The sequence below is a fragment of the Fusarium solani genome (assembly GCF_023522795.1).
Source record: "Fusarium solani strain SB1 chromosome Unknown bctg00000004, whole genome shotgun sequence".
In the NCBI taxonomy this organism is placed as follows: domain Eukaryota; kingdom Fungi; phylum Ascomycota; class Sordariomycetes; order Hypocreales; family Nectriaceae; genus Fusarium; species Fusarium solani.
In genome coordinates, this window is record NW_027072152.1 from 2,478,648 (window position 1) to 2,494,508 (window position 15,861).

Here is a 15,861-nt window from a genome sequence, read left to right on the forward strand (position 1 = left end):
TGTATTCAGGTGGACGGCCCATCTAGACCGTCCTGTTTCTCAAGAACTAAAAACTCGACGTCCCCGTCAAAGAGTCCTTTTTTTGCCTTGCCGTCAAAATCCTGAATGCTCGTGATTAAATAGAAAAAGTCTCATGTACCCATGTCATAAAAACATCGTGACAGCCCACACGAAACTCCCGGATTTCCCAGCCAAGATATCATTCGCTAACGCTCGACTCGGCCCTGAAGCCCTCTTATAAATCTTTACCCGTCCAGGTCACCCCGTTCACTTCTTCTTGTTGGGGAACTTGGGGGCGCCAATGTCGCTGCCGCGCAGCTTGACGTTGAGCACACGCTCCATGGCGCCGAGCACCTTCTGGTCGGGGGTGGCGGTGCCTCGCTCAAAGTCGGCGACGATGGACTGGGTGGTGTTGCAGCGGGTGGCGAGGTCCTTCTGTGTCATCTTGGGCTCAATCTGCTGCCGCGTCTTGGAGATGACGTCGCCGACGGTCTTGCCAATGGTGTTGGGCTTGATGATGTCGTCGGAACGGTCGACCTTGGTCATGCGCTGGCCCTCGGGTGCGGAGCCCTGTAAATGATTGTTAACGAGTGTCATGGCTATCGAGGCAGGATGTACATACGGCGTTGGCAGAAGCGTACTTCTTCTCAGTGGTGAGGCCACCAGCTCGCTGAGCGGCGTTGAGAGCGGCCTTGCCTCGAACAACGGTCTCTCGCTGACCGGCACCGGGGCCACGGGCACGGGAGCCGATCTTGGTGGCGGAATCCCAGTCCTCAGACATCTTTGCTGTAGTTGTTTGTGGTGGAGGTGGTTTGAAAGGGGATCGAGGTTGACAAGATAGAGTCGAGGAAGAGCTGAGTGAATTGTTTGTTGTTTGAGCACGAGGGAAGTGAGGTTCGGCGACAAGAATTTATGGAGAAGGTGATGGAATGGATGGAGGGGACTGACTCAATCGGCGGGACAGCCTGAAAGGGATGGCGGGGGGGCTCTGCTGCACCGTGCGTGGGTGGCCTCTCCTTGCGCCTCTTTGTCCCCGGCGGTAAGGCTCACTGCGCAGCACAACACGGTAGAGCAGAGCGCAGTACCCGGCGCCTCCTGCTCCAATTTTTCAGCGCGCACCGCCACCCGGTGGCTCGCGCCTCCCCCGTAGAAGGTGCTAGAGCTCCCGGCTGGACCAGCGTCGAGTCCGTCCCTTGCCTCCCGCTGGGCACCAACGGGAGAGACAAGGATTGCTTTGCTTTGTTTGCTTTGCCGGGGACGGGTCGGACACGCCTAGCCCGGTTCTCCGGCTGACATAAGAATCCCTCGCCCTTGCAGTCTCGGCGTGACTGGCCAAGCGATGACGACAAAGCGGGAACCCTGAGAAAGTGATGCGTTCATCGCACTCCAATTCCTATCGCGAATTGGATGACTAAGGTGAATTCTCGCCGTTGCTCTCCCGCTGCAAGTCAATATTCAGTATGTACCGCAGCTACCTTGATGGACAAGTTCAGGACGGACCGACGTAGCATTGGTTATTGTAAAGCTCGACGACTCTAGATACTGGCTTTCCCCTCTTCTCTTCCTCCTCAGCTCTCACCTACCTAACGTAGCTGAGAGTCTTGTTCATCCATCGTCAAACAGCAATGCGAATACCTTGAGCATCAAACCTGTCTCATGGACGGTCTGTCCGAGGACTCGCCGCTTCTACCGGTGGTCCTCACTGGAGACCTTCTTGATCGTCTCCTGGAGCATTGGTCGTCGTCTTCAGTGGCGGCCTTTGCAGTCTCGGCGTATTTCACCTTTGTTGGAAACGCAGTTGATCTATCGTTGGTGTTGGCCTTTGTCAGCTGGAACCATGCCTCGGCAATAACCTCCCTCATCAAGAGCCTAGACTTGACACAGTTCGGCGTTCTCGCCGGAGTCATCTTTCCAACATCGGTGCTGGGTTACTGGCTTCTTGGACGCAGTCTCAATGTGCAAGCTGTCAAGTGGAATGGCCCTGGCCGTCCATTCCTAGTCCCAAGCCGCACCACCCATACTCGGCTGTTTCCCAAGAAGCACTCGTTTTCCTATTCATATCTCGTCGTCGGTGTTCCTGTTGGATACTCGGGGAACGCCAATGGCATGATATCTGCTAATGTGTCTGGCGCATCCTCGTGGTTGTCTTACATCTTGGGTCGGAGAGCCTGGTTTGATGTGAACCCAGCCGACTATCTCCAGCGCGGACATAGAGACGATGGATTGCGCGGAAAGTTGGACGACTACCTTGAGAATCAGGTTTGGGAAATAGCATCTCCGTACCCAGATGAGAAGCTAATTGAAATAGAATGTTGATCCTTCGCAATACCCTCATGCGTACCTTGTTACTGCTGCACGGTTCCTGGGCTATCACTTCAACCCAGTGTCCTTTTGGTTCCTCTACTCCAAGGAAAAGGTTCTGTCAGCTATTGTCCTCGAGGTCAACAATACCTTTGGAGAGAGACGCCCTTACTTAGTCACTCGTGACTTTGGGGCAGAACGGCATATCCAGGATCGCCCTGCCGACGATGAGAGCCAGGAACCCCAACGTGGTCGAGTGAAAGCCTCTTGGAAGAAAGACTTTCATGTCTCGCCCTTCAACTCCCGCAAAGGATCCTACTCGTTGCTGGCTAGCGATCCACTCGGCCCCGAAATGGAAGGTTTTCGAGGAATCGACATCACGATCAATCTCTCGTCGTCCAAAGGCCACCCGAAGCTTGTTGCAAGACTCTTTTCCGAGGGCGATGCTCTTGAGCCCAACTCAATGGGCCTTTTCCAGAAGGCCAAGTTTCTTCTTGGGTGGTTTTGGGTTGGGTTCGTCACGTTTCCCAGAATTGTCAAAGAAGCTGCCGTTCTCTTCTTTAAGCGTGGCCTTCACGTCTGGTATCGTCCAGAGCCGCTCAAGGAGAGCATGGGACGCTTGGCCGACAACATTGAAAAGCAACTGGAAGATGTATTCCGCCAGTATTTGCGTCATCTCGTTCAACAGTCGCCCGCCTCGATCACCGTCAAGTACACACCGAGTGGAGTTGTTGGAGCCGCTGAAGAGGTCTTCAGTTCTTCGTCAGTGACAGACTCATCAGCAACTGCGGAATCTGTCGAGATCAAGGTCCTCACGCCAGTCTTTTACTCGCGCTTCGTTCATTATGCCCACGATTTTGAAGCTGTCTTTAGCGAGCTGGCCGAAAGTTGCACTCTTTGGGTTGACAAGCCGGAGCTTCTCCCAAAGATATTCCTGAAGAAGGCCTCGCCCCCGCTGCATGCGTCGACGCCTTTCGATTTCTTGTGCTTCCAGTTGATCAAAAGCCTCCGAAGTCGACCAGAGAGGATTGAGAGGCCATTGACATCGGCGGATCCGGCATCGTCATCCTCGCAGGGTCTGGATATTCGAGATTTTCGCATGTCATCGATGGATGCCTTTGTCATCGGACAAGGAGACACGATACTGAAGAAGTCGTATAGAGCGTCTGTCCTTCGACTGTTTTTTGCTGACCGGATCGCATTGGGCAATACTGACTTGCTTGGCATGATGGAACTCGGGGCAAGGGTGGGCGCATCATGGGTTCTTGCGTCCCTCATCAACCAGGCGATTCGGGGGTTCTCATGATGGAGTGTTGCACACACGTACGAGACGAACGATATTACAATCTCAACAGTTGCTTTAGACAAGAACGCAATCGACTTGAATCAATCCATCGGCTCTTTGAACCCGCGACTTTCCGATCTGGCGTTAAGGTGGCGGAGGAAAAGATAACATATATCGACCAGAACCAGGGTCTCGATGCTGACCAACCGACCGGCACCCTTTGTTCCTCGATGACGAGCTCCCTTGATGCACAACTTTTGGAATTGGCTTTGATGTGTAAGGATTCGGAGTATCACAAATCAGCCTGAATCGAGAGGTTCATGCGAGTTAGCCAATCAGCAACACGGACAGCCCTGGTCGATGAGCTCTCCACTGCCCCGCGACTTGCATCATGGCTTCTGATCAAGCAAACAGATGGAGTTGGTGGAGAGCTTTCTTTACAGGACTGGATGAGGAACGAAACTCTTGGGTATCAAAGGATTACTCCCCTTGGACCGATATGACATACAATGGACGGAGCCGCCGCCTGGCCAATTCCAAATTTCTCCAATTCCAAATCTTTTTCGTCTCGTGCCCCGCTTTGTCCGTCCATCAATCTGCAGGCTCTCGCGATTAGAGGAATGACAAATTCCTCAGTCACACAGCGGGTTTGTTCGTTTACGCTGAGCTTACTGCAGGGGGAGGGTTTTCTGCTGCATATGGGCGTTGGATGAGCTAACCGTGACGCTGTCCCGATGGCCCGAATAGCTGGGATGGGCTGGCTGACTACTGAATTAGCAACAGTATATGTAATACTATCCGTCAGATCACGAAATGAAGCTTGAACATGGACATGGGACAGCGCTCGTTTGCCAGCTCGGAGCCATTGCCCATCCTGTTGCTTCGAGACCTGCAGCTCCCCGTCCGCCGTCCACGCCGTCTCACCCAATCGTCGATAGCTTGACGCCGCTCGCTCGAGGGATCTGATCTTCCTCAACGTCATCCAATCGCAGCCCCACCAACGCCGAGCTCTCACCCCAACTCATAGGTACTGTACTGCACTGCGCCGTCACCCTCAGGTCTCACCTTGGGTGCCAGCGAGAGAAGAGGGTCGGTACTTGCCTTTTACCCCGCCGTGGCCCCTCTCGAAGCTGTTGGAGCTATAAACTCTGCTCTTCCCGCTCTCTCAGACTTCAGTTTCTACCTCCATTGCTCAAGCATCCGTTTATTTGATCTGTGACATATTCCACAGCTTCTTTATCTTATACACACCAACCACCGAGCTCCTTAACAATCATCATGCCTCTCGCCGGACACTGCCTCTGCAAGGCCGTCACCTACACGGTCGACATGGACGAGCCTCTCCTCGTTGGTTACGACCACTGTGACGACTGCCAGCGCCAGAGCGGTTCCACCTACTGTATGATTCCTCTAGACATTGTCCCTCTATGCGAATCTTGACCAAACTAACACCAATTCTCAGCCCTGGTTGCCGTCGTCAAGAAGGACAAGCTCACCATCAACGGCCCCGTCAAGACCTACTCCGGCAGCAAGGGATCCTCTGGCAAGATCGTCCACCGCCTCTTCTGCTCCGAGTGCGGTTCCCCCATCGCCCACGACCCCGATGCCGCCCCCGAGATCATTGCCCTCAAGGCCGGCACCTTTGAGTCTGAGCTGAAGCAGAAGCTCAAGCCCGTATGTACTACGAGTGATGGTGCTTCGACAATAGCTAACATGAAGGCAGGACACCGAGATCTGGACCGTTGGCAAGCTTCCCTTCTGCCAGGAGCACCTCGCCAAGCCCTTCACCCACATGCCCGAGTAAATATTGGTTCCTGCAGAGTGATGATGTTGATGACGGTGTTTGATGGGGTGTTATGATTGTGAATATTATTTTGGATGCGAAAACAGCTCCAAACTTAATGAGATGGTTGATGAAAGAAATAAAAAAGTCAATTGTACATGTTTTCATGTTCAGGGTTTTGTGAATGTTATGTCGAAATGATACCTGCTGATGGCAAACGAAATGGTATGAGAATTGCTTCTAAGGACTCATTCTAAGTTATTCTCATAAGCCATGGCTGCGCAGCTGAGATTCATGTCATTAAGTGTGCCGCGAGGGTATCTAGCTAAATCATCTTACCATGGTCAAAAGTTACAGTCTATGTACGGACGCTTCATATCCCATCTTCATTGTCCAGTTCTCCATCCAAAAGGACTCTCTTCATTAAAATGTGCTTTACACGAGGGCAAAGCACACAAAGGCCGCTGCGAGACCTGCCAGTATCACCGCTGGCTTCTCACGAACACTCACATCTGCCTTGGGGAACTCCTTCTGCACGCTTCCAGTCTGACTCGCCTGCACAGTAAAGCAACTCGCCGTTCCGCAGTCGTAACCAGTCGGGCAACATCCTGCTACGGGGCCGGCGCTCGCACCGCAGAGGAACCAGCCGTCTGCGCAGGTCGACGTGGGGCCCGGAGCCGGGGGCGCGTCGGTCGCGAGGATCACGATAGTTACGCCGTCCGAGACGATGGTTGTCGACGGGGCCGGGCAGTCGTGCACGTCACAGTCCCGGTCGGTACGGCAGCAGCCTCCGCCGTGGGTGGCGAGACAGCCGTAAAAGCCGGTCGGACAGCCCGTCTGGGTGTCGTCGCTCTCCGAGGTGGTCACAGTCGTGCCTGTTGGACGGTAGGGCGGGGCGCCGGTGATGGAGCCTGTGGCTGTTGTTCTGCTCCGAGTCGTGGTCGTGGTCTCTTCTTCAGACTCTGTCGTTTCTTCGGCTTCAGTTGTTGTCTCTTCTTCTGAAGCTGTGACGACTTCGGTGGTTGTTTGTGTGGTGGGCTCTGCTGAGGGACTCTCGGTGACGGTCAAGGTGACGACGACAGTGGAAGGATTGCCCTCGATGATGGTTGTCCGAGTAGTCGTGATCGTTATCGGCGAGTTCGTTTGGGTAGAGCTCTGGACGGCGGTACTCGTTCGTGTTGCAGAAGCGCTGGGGACGCCTAAACTTCAAGTCAGTACTCGCTGGCAGAATGAGTCGATGGTTCACTTACATCCAAGCCCTTCACAAACATAACCTGGAATACAGCATCCACCTCCCAGCTCCTCTGAACAACTCGTAGCACCGGAAGGACAAGCGCCAACTCCTCCACCGCAAGAAGCCCCGTTGGGACAGCATGCTACACCTCCTGCCACAGCATCTCCCACGTCGACGCAGTATGTCCCCTCCTGACAGCATTTGACCTCGGAGGCAATGTCGGAGCAACTGTTCATGCCCTCTGGACAAGACGACCTCCTCTGAAGCAAAGCCAGGGCTTCGGCTGCCCGGCGCAGAACGCCATCCCGTGCCTCATCGCGGTGAGGCGCAAACGCCGGCCGGAAGCGCCGCTCGGTGCCGTTGAGCGCCAGGAACTCGTCGTCCTGCTCATCCAGGAATGACACCGCTGCGGCGGCGGCCTCTCGCGGGGAGAGGATGTGCAGCGGGGCAAATGCGAGGTGTTCCCGGAGGATCTTGTGGTTGGAGTTTGGTGGGAGCTTCTTTAAGGCTGTGGGCGCGGCGGGTTCGGCTGAAGCTTGGGAGAGGAGCACGATGAGAGAGGCCGGGAGAGCGAGCAAGGCTGATACGGATCGCATCGTGGTAGATTAAGATGCCGAATCTCAAAGCTGTCTGTATCTCCAAGCCGGAGGAGCTCTCTTTAGCTGCAGTGATCGTGGGGGGGCTTGTTGGCTGCGGAATACGGAGCTAGGATGTATGCTCTTACACCACCGTGGATATAGCCCTGGACCGCGTCAGCCCGAGGATAAATGAATGTGAGGAAGAAAGCAAAACGCCTTTTCTATAAATACAGATACGAGATGGGGGACAAATCATGCGAGAGAGAGTACGTCAGGCTGATGTGGCATGGCTGCTCGGGCTCTCGCTATGGCTATGGCTCTCTCGCTTTGGTAGGTAAACAATCCGGTGGCTGGGAGACGGGTTACTGCGTAAGGGACAGGATGCGGTGAGGCCACAAGATGGGGATACGTTATGGAATTGAGGCGATCAAGACTCTGATAGTTAAAGAGAACTTGAAATTCGACTCAATATTAAAAGAAATCCACAATTCGAGTCATGAGTCCGTTTAATGTGACGGTTGTTGATGCAGAGCCGTTGCAAGGTAAGAATTCTGACGGCGCGACGTCATGCAGGTCCCGGCCCAAACAGGCAAGTTTCCAGAACCACCATCTCAACGACAAGACACTCCATCATAGACGCTGTGCTGTGCACGCTTATAGATCTATTTTCTTTAATCGTATTATACATCGTAATCATACATGGATGATATGCCTCCCGTATATCCAAGCGCCGCCCATATGCTTTTTCGATCGTAGTAGTAGTCGTACATGAGTGTAGGTGAGTCGTCGTGAAGTGTTGTTACATGGAATGGTTGGTGGCCTAGAACATCATCTCGACATTCTCAGCCTTTGTTTCCTCGGGTTTCTTCTCCTCCGGCTTCTTCTCCTCCGGCTTTTCTTCCTCGGACTTTTTCTCCTCAGTCGTCTCCTCCTTGGGCTTGTCCGCCTTTTCCAGTTCAGCCTCTTCCGCCTTGTTTTCCTCACCGCCCTCGCTGCTGAGCAACACCCCCTGGTTTTCAGCCTCGACAGGCTTCTCCTCTGCTTCGACCAGAACTTGAGGTTCGGGAGTCACGACCGGCGCCTCAACTTGCGCAGGCTTGGCTTCAACCAGGGGCTCCTTGACGAATGAGTGGCACAAGAGCCCGGCAGCAACGCTAACGTTCAAGCTGTCGATGCAGCTGCCCTGCACAAATTGAGGCACCGACAGCTCGTAGTCGGCTGCTACCTTGAGTGGCTTCGGCAACCCGTGTCCCTCGTTGCCAAGGACAAGAAGACAAGGGTGCTCGTTGAGCGGGCTGTTGGCCTCGATAACATCTGTCGAGATGAACTTGTCTCCATGTTTGCGGACCAATTTCCGGTCGGGAGGCGCCACGGCAGCAAACGTCTTCCAGCCGGCCTTGCTAGAGTCCTCAATAAACCTGAGCGGGTCGTCGACTGTGAACAGTGAGATCTCCTCCACTGCGCCAGCTGCAGACTTGAGAGCCACGGGTGTCAACGTGGAAGATCCCCGGCTGGTAATGCCGACTGCATCGATACCAAGGTAACTAGCCGTTCGGATGATACCTCCCAGGTTGCCAGGGTCCATGATTTCGTTGAGCAAAAGCACAAGGGGCTTAGGCATGACATCGTTGGCCCGTCGGAAAAAGCTTTCAGTGCCGTTGATGGCCTCTTCTTCCTTGGTCTGGAAGTCAAGTTCCACATGGAACCCCAAGCGAGTTGGAGTCTCCTCAAGCTTTCCCAGTGACCGGATGGGCAGCTGGGGCAATGGGGAAGCCTCAAGCACAAAGCCATTGTGAGGCCGTCCCATGCTCATCTTGTCCATCAGACGCTGCTCCTCGGTGGGCACGATGGTAATGGGAACGCCCTGCTTCTCGGCAAGCCGGGACAGGAACGTATTATCCTTGTTGTCCCTGCGGTTCTCACCGCCGTAAATGTACAGATTGTACAGCTTCCGCCTGCCCTGCTCGAGAGCTGCCTTTACCACCGACCTGCCGTAGAGGAATTGAGAGGCAGCGGTGGTGTACTTTATTGTCATAGGCATCATCTCCTTCTTGCGCCCGCGCTTTGGAGCTGATCCTTCGGCAGAGTCACCGTCCTGATCATTCCATCGATCAGTCCGACCTCTGTCTTGGCGTGAGTGAGTGTCCCGATCTGATCGATCAAACCGTCTCTCGGATCGTGCAGCATCATAACCTGGCCGGGAGTCGCGGTCTGATCGGTCAAACCGTCTCTCAGACCTTGGAGCATCCTGAAATGATCGAGAGTCATTATCTGATCGATCAGACCGTCTCTCGAACCGTGGAGCATCCTGATCTTTCCAACCGTCGGGATCTTGAAAGTCAAATTGCCGTCGTTCATTGCGGGTTTCGCGGAATGATCGCGGCTGGACGAACTGCTTGATGGGCAATTCGGCAGCCACATCCTTGAGATCGCCATACTTCATTCGGTGCACAAAACTCTTCTGGCCGAACTCGTTCTCTGGGTCCGCGAATCGCCTCCTTCGGGTGCGACGGCCGTTCTCTTCGTCGCCTGCCTCTTCTTTTGCCTTCTTCTCTTCCTCCTTCTTTCGTAACTTCTTCCTCAGCTTTTGCTCCTGGCGCCAAGACCTAGTGCCACCACTGTCCTGGGCCCTCGTATTGAACTTGTCCATGAACTCATCCCGACGGGTTGGGGTATCGCGATGAATTGGAGGGGCCGCTGACCTTCGTCGAGCTCTTCTATCGAATGTTCCATGATCGCGCGATTCGGTCGAGTCCCTTGTAGGATGGCGAGATTCTCCAAACTGGGCTTTCTCCGAGTTGCGCATACCCCGATGGATAGCGGAAAGGCTCTTTGCGCGGACCAAGATTCGAGAAGGGCATGGCTGAGGTGTAAAGAGACCAGCAAGAGGCCGGCGAAGGGCAGCTGCCCTCAATTGCACCGGATGAAACATGGCATAACTTGAGCCTGACTATCAGACAGAGACTCTTTTGATGTGTGTTGGGGGTTGTGGTTGAAGATAGCCTCTGATAGAAATTCCACCCATGTTCGCTAGGAACTTTTTCTGCCGGGCCGTTGCAGGGGTACTGTGGGCGGTGAAGCCCACTTCTAGCCTCTGATTGGCCGATATTTTCGAGATTCGCTTTAGCGCATCCGGGATCGGTTCGTGTTAATGAGATTGGAGACAACGCGTTTGGCTACGACATCGCGTTTACCAGAGGAAACGAAAAACGACCTAATAAACTTGCACTTCGCAACACGGCCTGATGGTGGTTTCTAGGCCCGGCTAGATATGCCTCCATGTCTGTTTTATTCTCCTTACAGTTTGTAATCATAGATCCCGGCCCCTGCCTTTCTACAACTCCTCGCGAAACGAGGGTCCTCATATACCCCACGTCCCCTCGACAACGACTCGACTCGACCGAATGCGCTGCCAGCAATGGACACCGATGATGTCTTCTACGAGCCCCTCGAGAACTTCAACACTGGAGGCGATCAGGATGACGAGATCAAGAGATCATTACAACGTCTCTTAGCAGATCTCAACGACGATGGAGACCCGAACCCGAACCCCGGGACGAATGATGATGCGTCTGCTCCCGACCCAGAGCCGGCCCTAGACTCAGTGCCCACGGTTGAACAGGAGGAGCACGAACAACAAACTCATGACACGATCAGCGAGTCACAAGTCTCGATTCCGAAAATGGGTTACACGATTCAGGTTGCGATCCCTGACATGCCACTGGAGAAGCGCATGGAATACTCCGTGGTCCGGAGCGAGATTGTCGAGTTTGTTTTCGGAGAGCTTCCACTCAAGCGCGTCCAGGCCAGCTATAAAGTCGAGTTTACAGATGGGAGGCAAGAGTCGGTAGGTGAATGTTCTTCATTCAAACAAGGGGTTGCACAATGCGATTGCTCATGAGTCTATCCTTGCGCTCACTCTCTTTTCGCGTGGCGGCTTACCTACTTTGGCTCGAAGCAGCGCCGCAGCATGCAAACGGATTCCTCTGCACAATATCAAGAGCCCGCCTATTGTTCAATATTACCCTTATTCACTGTTGCTGTTATAAACCTCTTCTCCTCTTTTTCGCAGCCCCGCACATTCGCCTCTCTCATCGCATTTCTCTCAACTCTCAACTCTCTCCCCTGTCTACTCCTCTCCTTCATCCCTCCGCTTTCGCGCGCTCACTTCAGCTCAAATCGCTAACTCAAGCTTGAGATACCTTTTACTGAACTCGTCGCCCTGGAGAACGGAAGAGCTGCCTTTGCTCGCTTTAACCAAGGACCTGGGCCTCTTGAGACCGACTCCATGGCTGGGTTACGGAAGCGAAAGCGCGAGCTCGAGGATGAGTGGGATTCTGACTCCGAGTCAGCTGCCTCTGATCCCATGGACATCGACGACGACGAAGAGGAAGAAGAGGAAGAGGAAGACCAAGCGCCCATTCGTCACAGACGTGCACCCAGTCAACCAGTTCGACGTCTTCGCTCCCGGGAAACGACAAAACAGATCTCTCGAAGCCCCTCCGTCCAGGTCACTAATGATGATTTGGATGACCTTCGAGAAGAACCCCCCGTCCCTACCAGATCACTCCGAACGCGCCAACCGAGACAGATGACCCTGACTAGCATGACCTTTAAGAACGGCGATGGTAGTCTGGATCAGGATGAATTGCTTCAAGATCTACCCCCAGAGGAAGAGGAGGAGGAGGGCGACGATGATTTCATGCCCATCATTGTCTCGGACGTCTTACCCAAGAAGGGACGCCCCAATAAGGCACGTCAACGACCCAAACGCCTCCTGAGCGCACGACACAAAGCAGTACGCCTTGCGACACGCCAGAAGTCCCATGACTCTGACATCGAATTCGAAGCCCCTCGACGTTCTTCAAGAGCCACCCGAACCACCGTCAACATGCAAGACGATGCCTTTATGGATGAGGATTCGTTCTACATCGTCGATGAGAAGACTCCAGGCCCGGCAAAGGCTATTTCAGTAAAGGAGGTCTTCCAACCGCTACCTTCGGATTCGGCATTCGTTACAATGCACATGGATAAGTGCCATACATGTGGTGGTTCGCGGAACAGGGGACAGATGGTTTACTGTCAGGGCTGCACCTTGTCGTACCACAAGAACTGTCTCTCGTTTCGCAGCGGACGCGAACACCAGGTCACCAAAGTTGGGGTGGACGACTTTGTGTTGCAGTGCAGGTACTGCATTGGCATCCCGATCAAGAAGGATGAAAATGCTCCCAAGCACAGCATGTGTCAGGGCTGCAAGCGTGACGGCCGTGCCTGCACAGCCTTTTCCGAGAAGAAGACGTCTCGCCAGGAGGAGAAGATGCGGGAACAAAACTACGGTGTTGACCCTATCTTCAAGGTTGCCCCTGACCTCCTGAACAACGACGAGATTGTGCTTTTCCGATGTGTTTCGTGCCATCGAGGTTGGCATGTTGAGCACTTGCCTGGCCTTAGGGAAGACTCGATTGGTACAGATCTCAAATCGGAGCGACTCAAGGATCATTCTATCGACTGGCGATGCCACGAGTGCGGGACAGCCAAGCACAAGATTCACCGTCTGGTGGCATGGCGACCTGTGCAAAGGGATCTCGCCAAGCAGGTTCCTCGACCGACATGGCATGATGTCAAGGAAGACGACAAGGAGTATCTCGTCAAGTGGGACACACGATCCTATAGTCACTGCACATGGAAGCCAGGTGCCTGGGTACATGGTGTGGCTGCTGCTACGATGCGCTCTGCCTTTGGGAAACGAGATGCTGAGCAAAATCTTCTCAAACTCGACGAAAACGATGCAGTTCCAGACGAGTTCATCATGCCCGACATTATCCTCAACGTCAAGATGCACTCTTCGATCCCCAGACCCAAGACGCGAGGAGATGAGCTTGCCAACATCAACAACGTGAGCAAGATCTTCGTCAAGTTCCAAGGCCTTGGCTATGACGATGTCGTCTGGGATGCACCACCAACAGAGGACATGGGCGATATCTACGCCGCCTTTGTCGAGGCATACTACGAATACGTTGAGGGCAAGTACTTCAAGTTCGACTCACAGCACAAGATCAGGGAACGTGTCAAGGCGTACAAGTCCGAGCCCTTCGAGGAGATCAATGAGCAGCCTGCGGGGCTTAAGCGAGGCAAGCTCATGGGTTACCAGCTTGAAGGAGTGAATTGGCTGTTGGGCAACTATCACAATGGACGCAGTGTTGTTTTGGCTGATGAAATGGGTCTCGGCAAGACTGTCCAGGTCGTTGGCTTGGTCACTTCATTGATCCAGGACAGTCCAAGGGTAAGTCATATCTGTACATTTCAACCTGCAATGACAGTGCCACTAACATCATGATAGTGCTGGCCCTTCCTCATCGTCGTTCCCAATGCTACATGTCCCAACTGGCGCCGAGAGTTCAAGCAATGGGCCCCGGAGCTGCGAGTTGTTGCGTACCACGGCGGAAAGGAGCCGCAAGCCCTAGCTCACACGTATGAGCTGTTTCCCAACCAATCTGCGGACATGAAGGCCCACGTTGTCATCATGTCTTATGACTCAGCTCAAGACACCGCGACTAAAAGCATTTTCAAGTCGATCAACTGGGCAGGACTCGTTGTTGATGAGGGTCAGCGACTGAAGAATGACCAGAACATACTCTACGGTGCTCTCCGTTCTATGAAGATCCCCTTTCGACTTCTCCTCACAGGCACTCCGCTCCAAAACAACAAGAGAGAACTGTTCAACCTACTTCAGTTCATCGACGAAAAGAAGAATGCCGAAGAGTTGGATGCGGAATATGCAGTCCTCGACAAAGAAACGCTGCCACAGTTGCACAACGAAATCCGCCCCTACTTCCTCCGCCGCACCAAGGCAGGGGTACTCAAGTTCTTGCCGCCGATGTCCCAAATCATTCTACCCGTCACGATGACTGTGATCCAGGAGAAGCTCTCCAAGAGTATCATGGCCAAAAACCCAGAGCTCATCAAGGCCATGTTTTCCAACAGCAAGATGAACAAGAAGGAACGTGGAAGTCTCAACAACATCTTGATGCAACTACGAAAGTGTCTTTGCCATCCTTTCATGTATTCCGAGGCTATCGAGGAGAGACATCACGACCATACGGTGCTTCAGCGCAACTTGATTGAGGCATCAGCCAAGCTACTGTTGCTGCAGGTCATGCTTCCAAAGCTGCAGGAGAAGGGTCACCGCGTGCTCATCTTCAGTCAGTTCTTACAGCAGCTGGACATTATTGAGGATTTCCTCGGGGGTCTCGGCTACGACTATCGTCGTCTCGATGGTAGTATCGGTAGTTTGGAGAAGCAACGACGTATCGATGCGTTCAACGCCCCTGGCTCATCCATCTTTGCATTCCTGCTCTCAACAAGAGCTGGAGGTGTGGGAATTAACCTTGCAACTGCAGACACAGTAATTATCCTCGATCCCGACTTCAACCCGCACCAAGACATCCAGGCTCTATCTCGTGCCCATCGGATTGGACAGAAGAAGAAGGTCCTTTGCTTCCAGCTAATGACGGTAGACTCTGTGGAAGAGCGAATCATGCAGATCGGCAAGAAGAAGATGGCTCTTGATCATGCCCTGATCGAAAGCATGGACGATGACGAACTTGCTGGAGATGATTTAGAATCGATCCTCAAGCATGGTGCCCAAGCGCTGTTCAGTGACAACTACGAGAAGAAGTCTATCCATTATGATTCTGCTGCTGTCGACGAGCTGCTGAATCGATCGCACATGGACGAAGTCGACGAGGAAGAAGATGCTGCCTTTTCCTACGCAAAGGTATGGTCTAACGAAAAGTCTGGATTCGAAGCAGGCCTCGCAACCGAAGAGACGAAGGAGCCAGAGGCCCTGAACTCGAGTGTGTGGGATCGTATTCTGGCTCAGCGAGAGGCCGAAGCAAAACAGCAAGCAGCTGCGAATCGCGAGGTCCTTGGACGAGGCGGCAGACGTCGACAGGTGAGTTGAAACAGATATGATGGCAGTATCGTCAGCTAACCACTTGTTCAGGCTATCAACTACAAGACGAATGCAATAGACACGGTACCCATTCTCGGTGATCTCGAACCCGAATCGTCAGACTCGTCTGATGACTTTGCCGGCGGAGACTCTGGAGAAGAGTCTGATGAGGAGGATGGCACATCGGCCAAAGGTAAACGCCAAAAGAACTATCCCAGTCAACTAGCAACCCCAGCCACGACACCTGTCAAGAAGACATTTCCAAGCAGCAGCATTAACAAGAAGAACGCGCAGACGCCGAAGAAGACGGGCCGATCAATCTCGAAGCCTCCAACCCCCGCAACTCAAAGATGCAGCAAGCCCTCGCCGAAATCCACCAAGCTCAACGACGGCAGCAGCAGCAAGTCGGCCGGAAGTCCCGTCAAGAAACGCCAAACGCCGTCAAGCACCAAGTCTCAAAAGCCGAGTTGCCGAAAGGAAGCAGCAAGCGGCAACGAAGCAATGGACAAAAAGGCACGCCCGGCGGCCAAATAAGCCATCAACGCATGCCAAACCCATACCCACGTCCTGTGATTGGGGTAGGGGAGAACGGGCAGCTCCCTGTTCACCTCTCACGATACATCAAAGGTAACTATCTTGATCCGGGAAGCCCTGCAGAGGCAGTGCCAGTGCCAGTGGCACCACAGCATGTTGTTCCCACGCAGCCCGTCAGCCGTCCTCCAATAG

The 15,861-nt window shown here is 53.7% G+C and overlaps 6 protein-coding genes across 6 annotated transcripts; 3 read left to right on the plus strand and 3 right to left on the minus strand.

The window, feature by feature from the left end:
- Positions 1 to 267: 267 nt before the first annotated feature.
- MRS44_007836 (uncharacterized protein) lies at positions 268 to 781 on the minus strand (the record flags this gene model as incomplete). The annotated part of the gene is made up of 2 exons (XM_046269211.2): positions 268 to 570; positions 623 to 781. 2 exons carry the CDS (start codon positions 779 to 781, stop codon positions 268 to 270), a joined length of 462 nt encoding a protein of 153 aa, XP_046134152.1.
- An 875-nt stretch (positions 782 to 1,656) lies between these two features.
- MRS44_007837 (uncharacterized protein) lies at positions 1,657 to 3,607 on the plus strand (the record flags this gene model as incomplete). Its single annotated transcript, XM_046270866.2, has 2 exons — positions 1,657 to 2,259; positions 2,309 to 3,607. The coding sequence occupies 2 exons, from the start codon at positions 1,657 to 1,659 to the stop codon at positions 3,605 to 3,607; spliced, it is 1,902 nt and encodes a 633-aa protein (XP_046134151.2).
- Positions 3,608 to 4,864: 1,257 nt separating this feature from the next.
- MRS44_007838 (uncharacterized protein) lies at positions 4,865 to 5,390 on the plus strand (the record flags this gene model as incomplete). The annotated part of the gene is made up of 3 exons (XM_046269212.2): positions 4,865 to 4,985; positions 5,049 to 5,260; positions 5,310 to 5,390. The coding sequence occupies 3 exons, from the start codon at positions 4,865 to 4,867 to the stop codon at positions 5,388 to 5,390; spliced, it is 414 nt and encodes a 137-aa protein (XP_046134150.1).
- A 414-nt stretch (positions 5,391 to 5,804) lies between these two features.
- Positions 5,805 to 7,199, minus strand: MRS44_007839 (uncharacterized protein; the record flags this gene model as incomplete). Its single annotated transcript, XM_046273761.1, has 2 exons — positions 5,805 to 6,568; positions 6,620 to 7,199. 2 exons carry the CDS (start codon positions 7,197 to 7,199, stop codon positions 5,805 to 5,807), a joined length of 1,344 nt encoding a protein of 447 aa, XP_046134149.1.
- An 802-nt stretch (positions 7,200 to 8,001) lies between these two features.
- Positions 8,002 to 10,113, minus strand: MRS44_007840 (uncharacterized protein; the record flags this gene model as incomplete). Its single annotated transcript, XM_046275964.2, has 1 exon — positions 8,002 to 10,113. One exon carries the CDS (start codon positions 10,111 to 10,113, stop codon positions 8,002 to 8,004), a length of 2,112 nt encoding a protein of 703 aa, XP_046134148.1.
- A 486-nt stretch (positions 10,114 to 10,599) lies between these two features.
- MRS44_007841 (uncharacterized protein) lies at positions 10,600 to 15,669 on the plus strand (the record flags this gene model as incomplete). The annotated part of the gene is made up of 4 exons (XM_065620672.1): positions 10,600 to 11,028; positions 11,374 to 13,464; positions 13,522 to 15,135; positions 15,187 to 15,669. The coding sequence occupies 4 exons, from the start codon at positions 10,600 to 10,602 to the stop codon at positions 15,667 to 15,669; spliced, it is 4,617 nt and encodes a 1,538-aa protein (XP_065476744.1).
- Between the last annotated feature and the right edge of the window lie 192 nt (positions 15,670 to 15,861).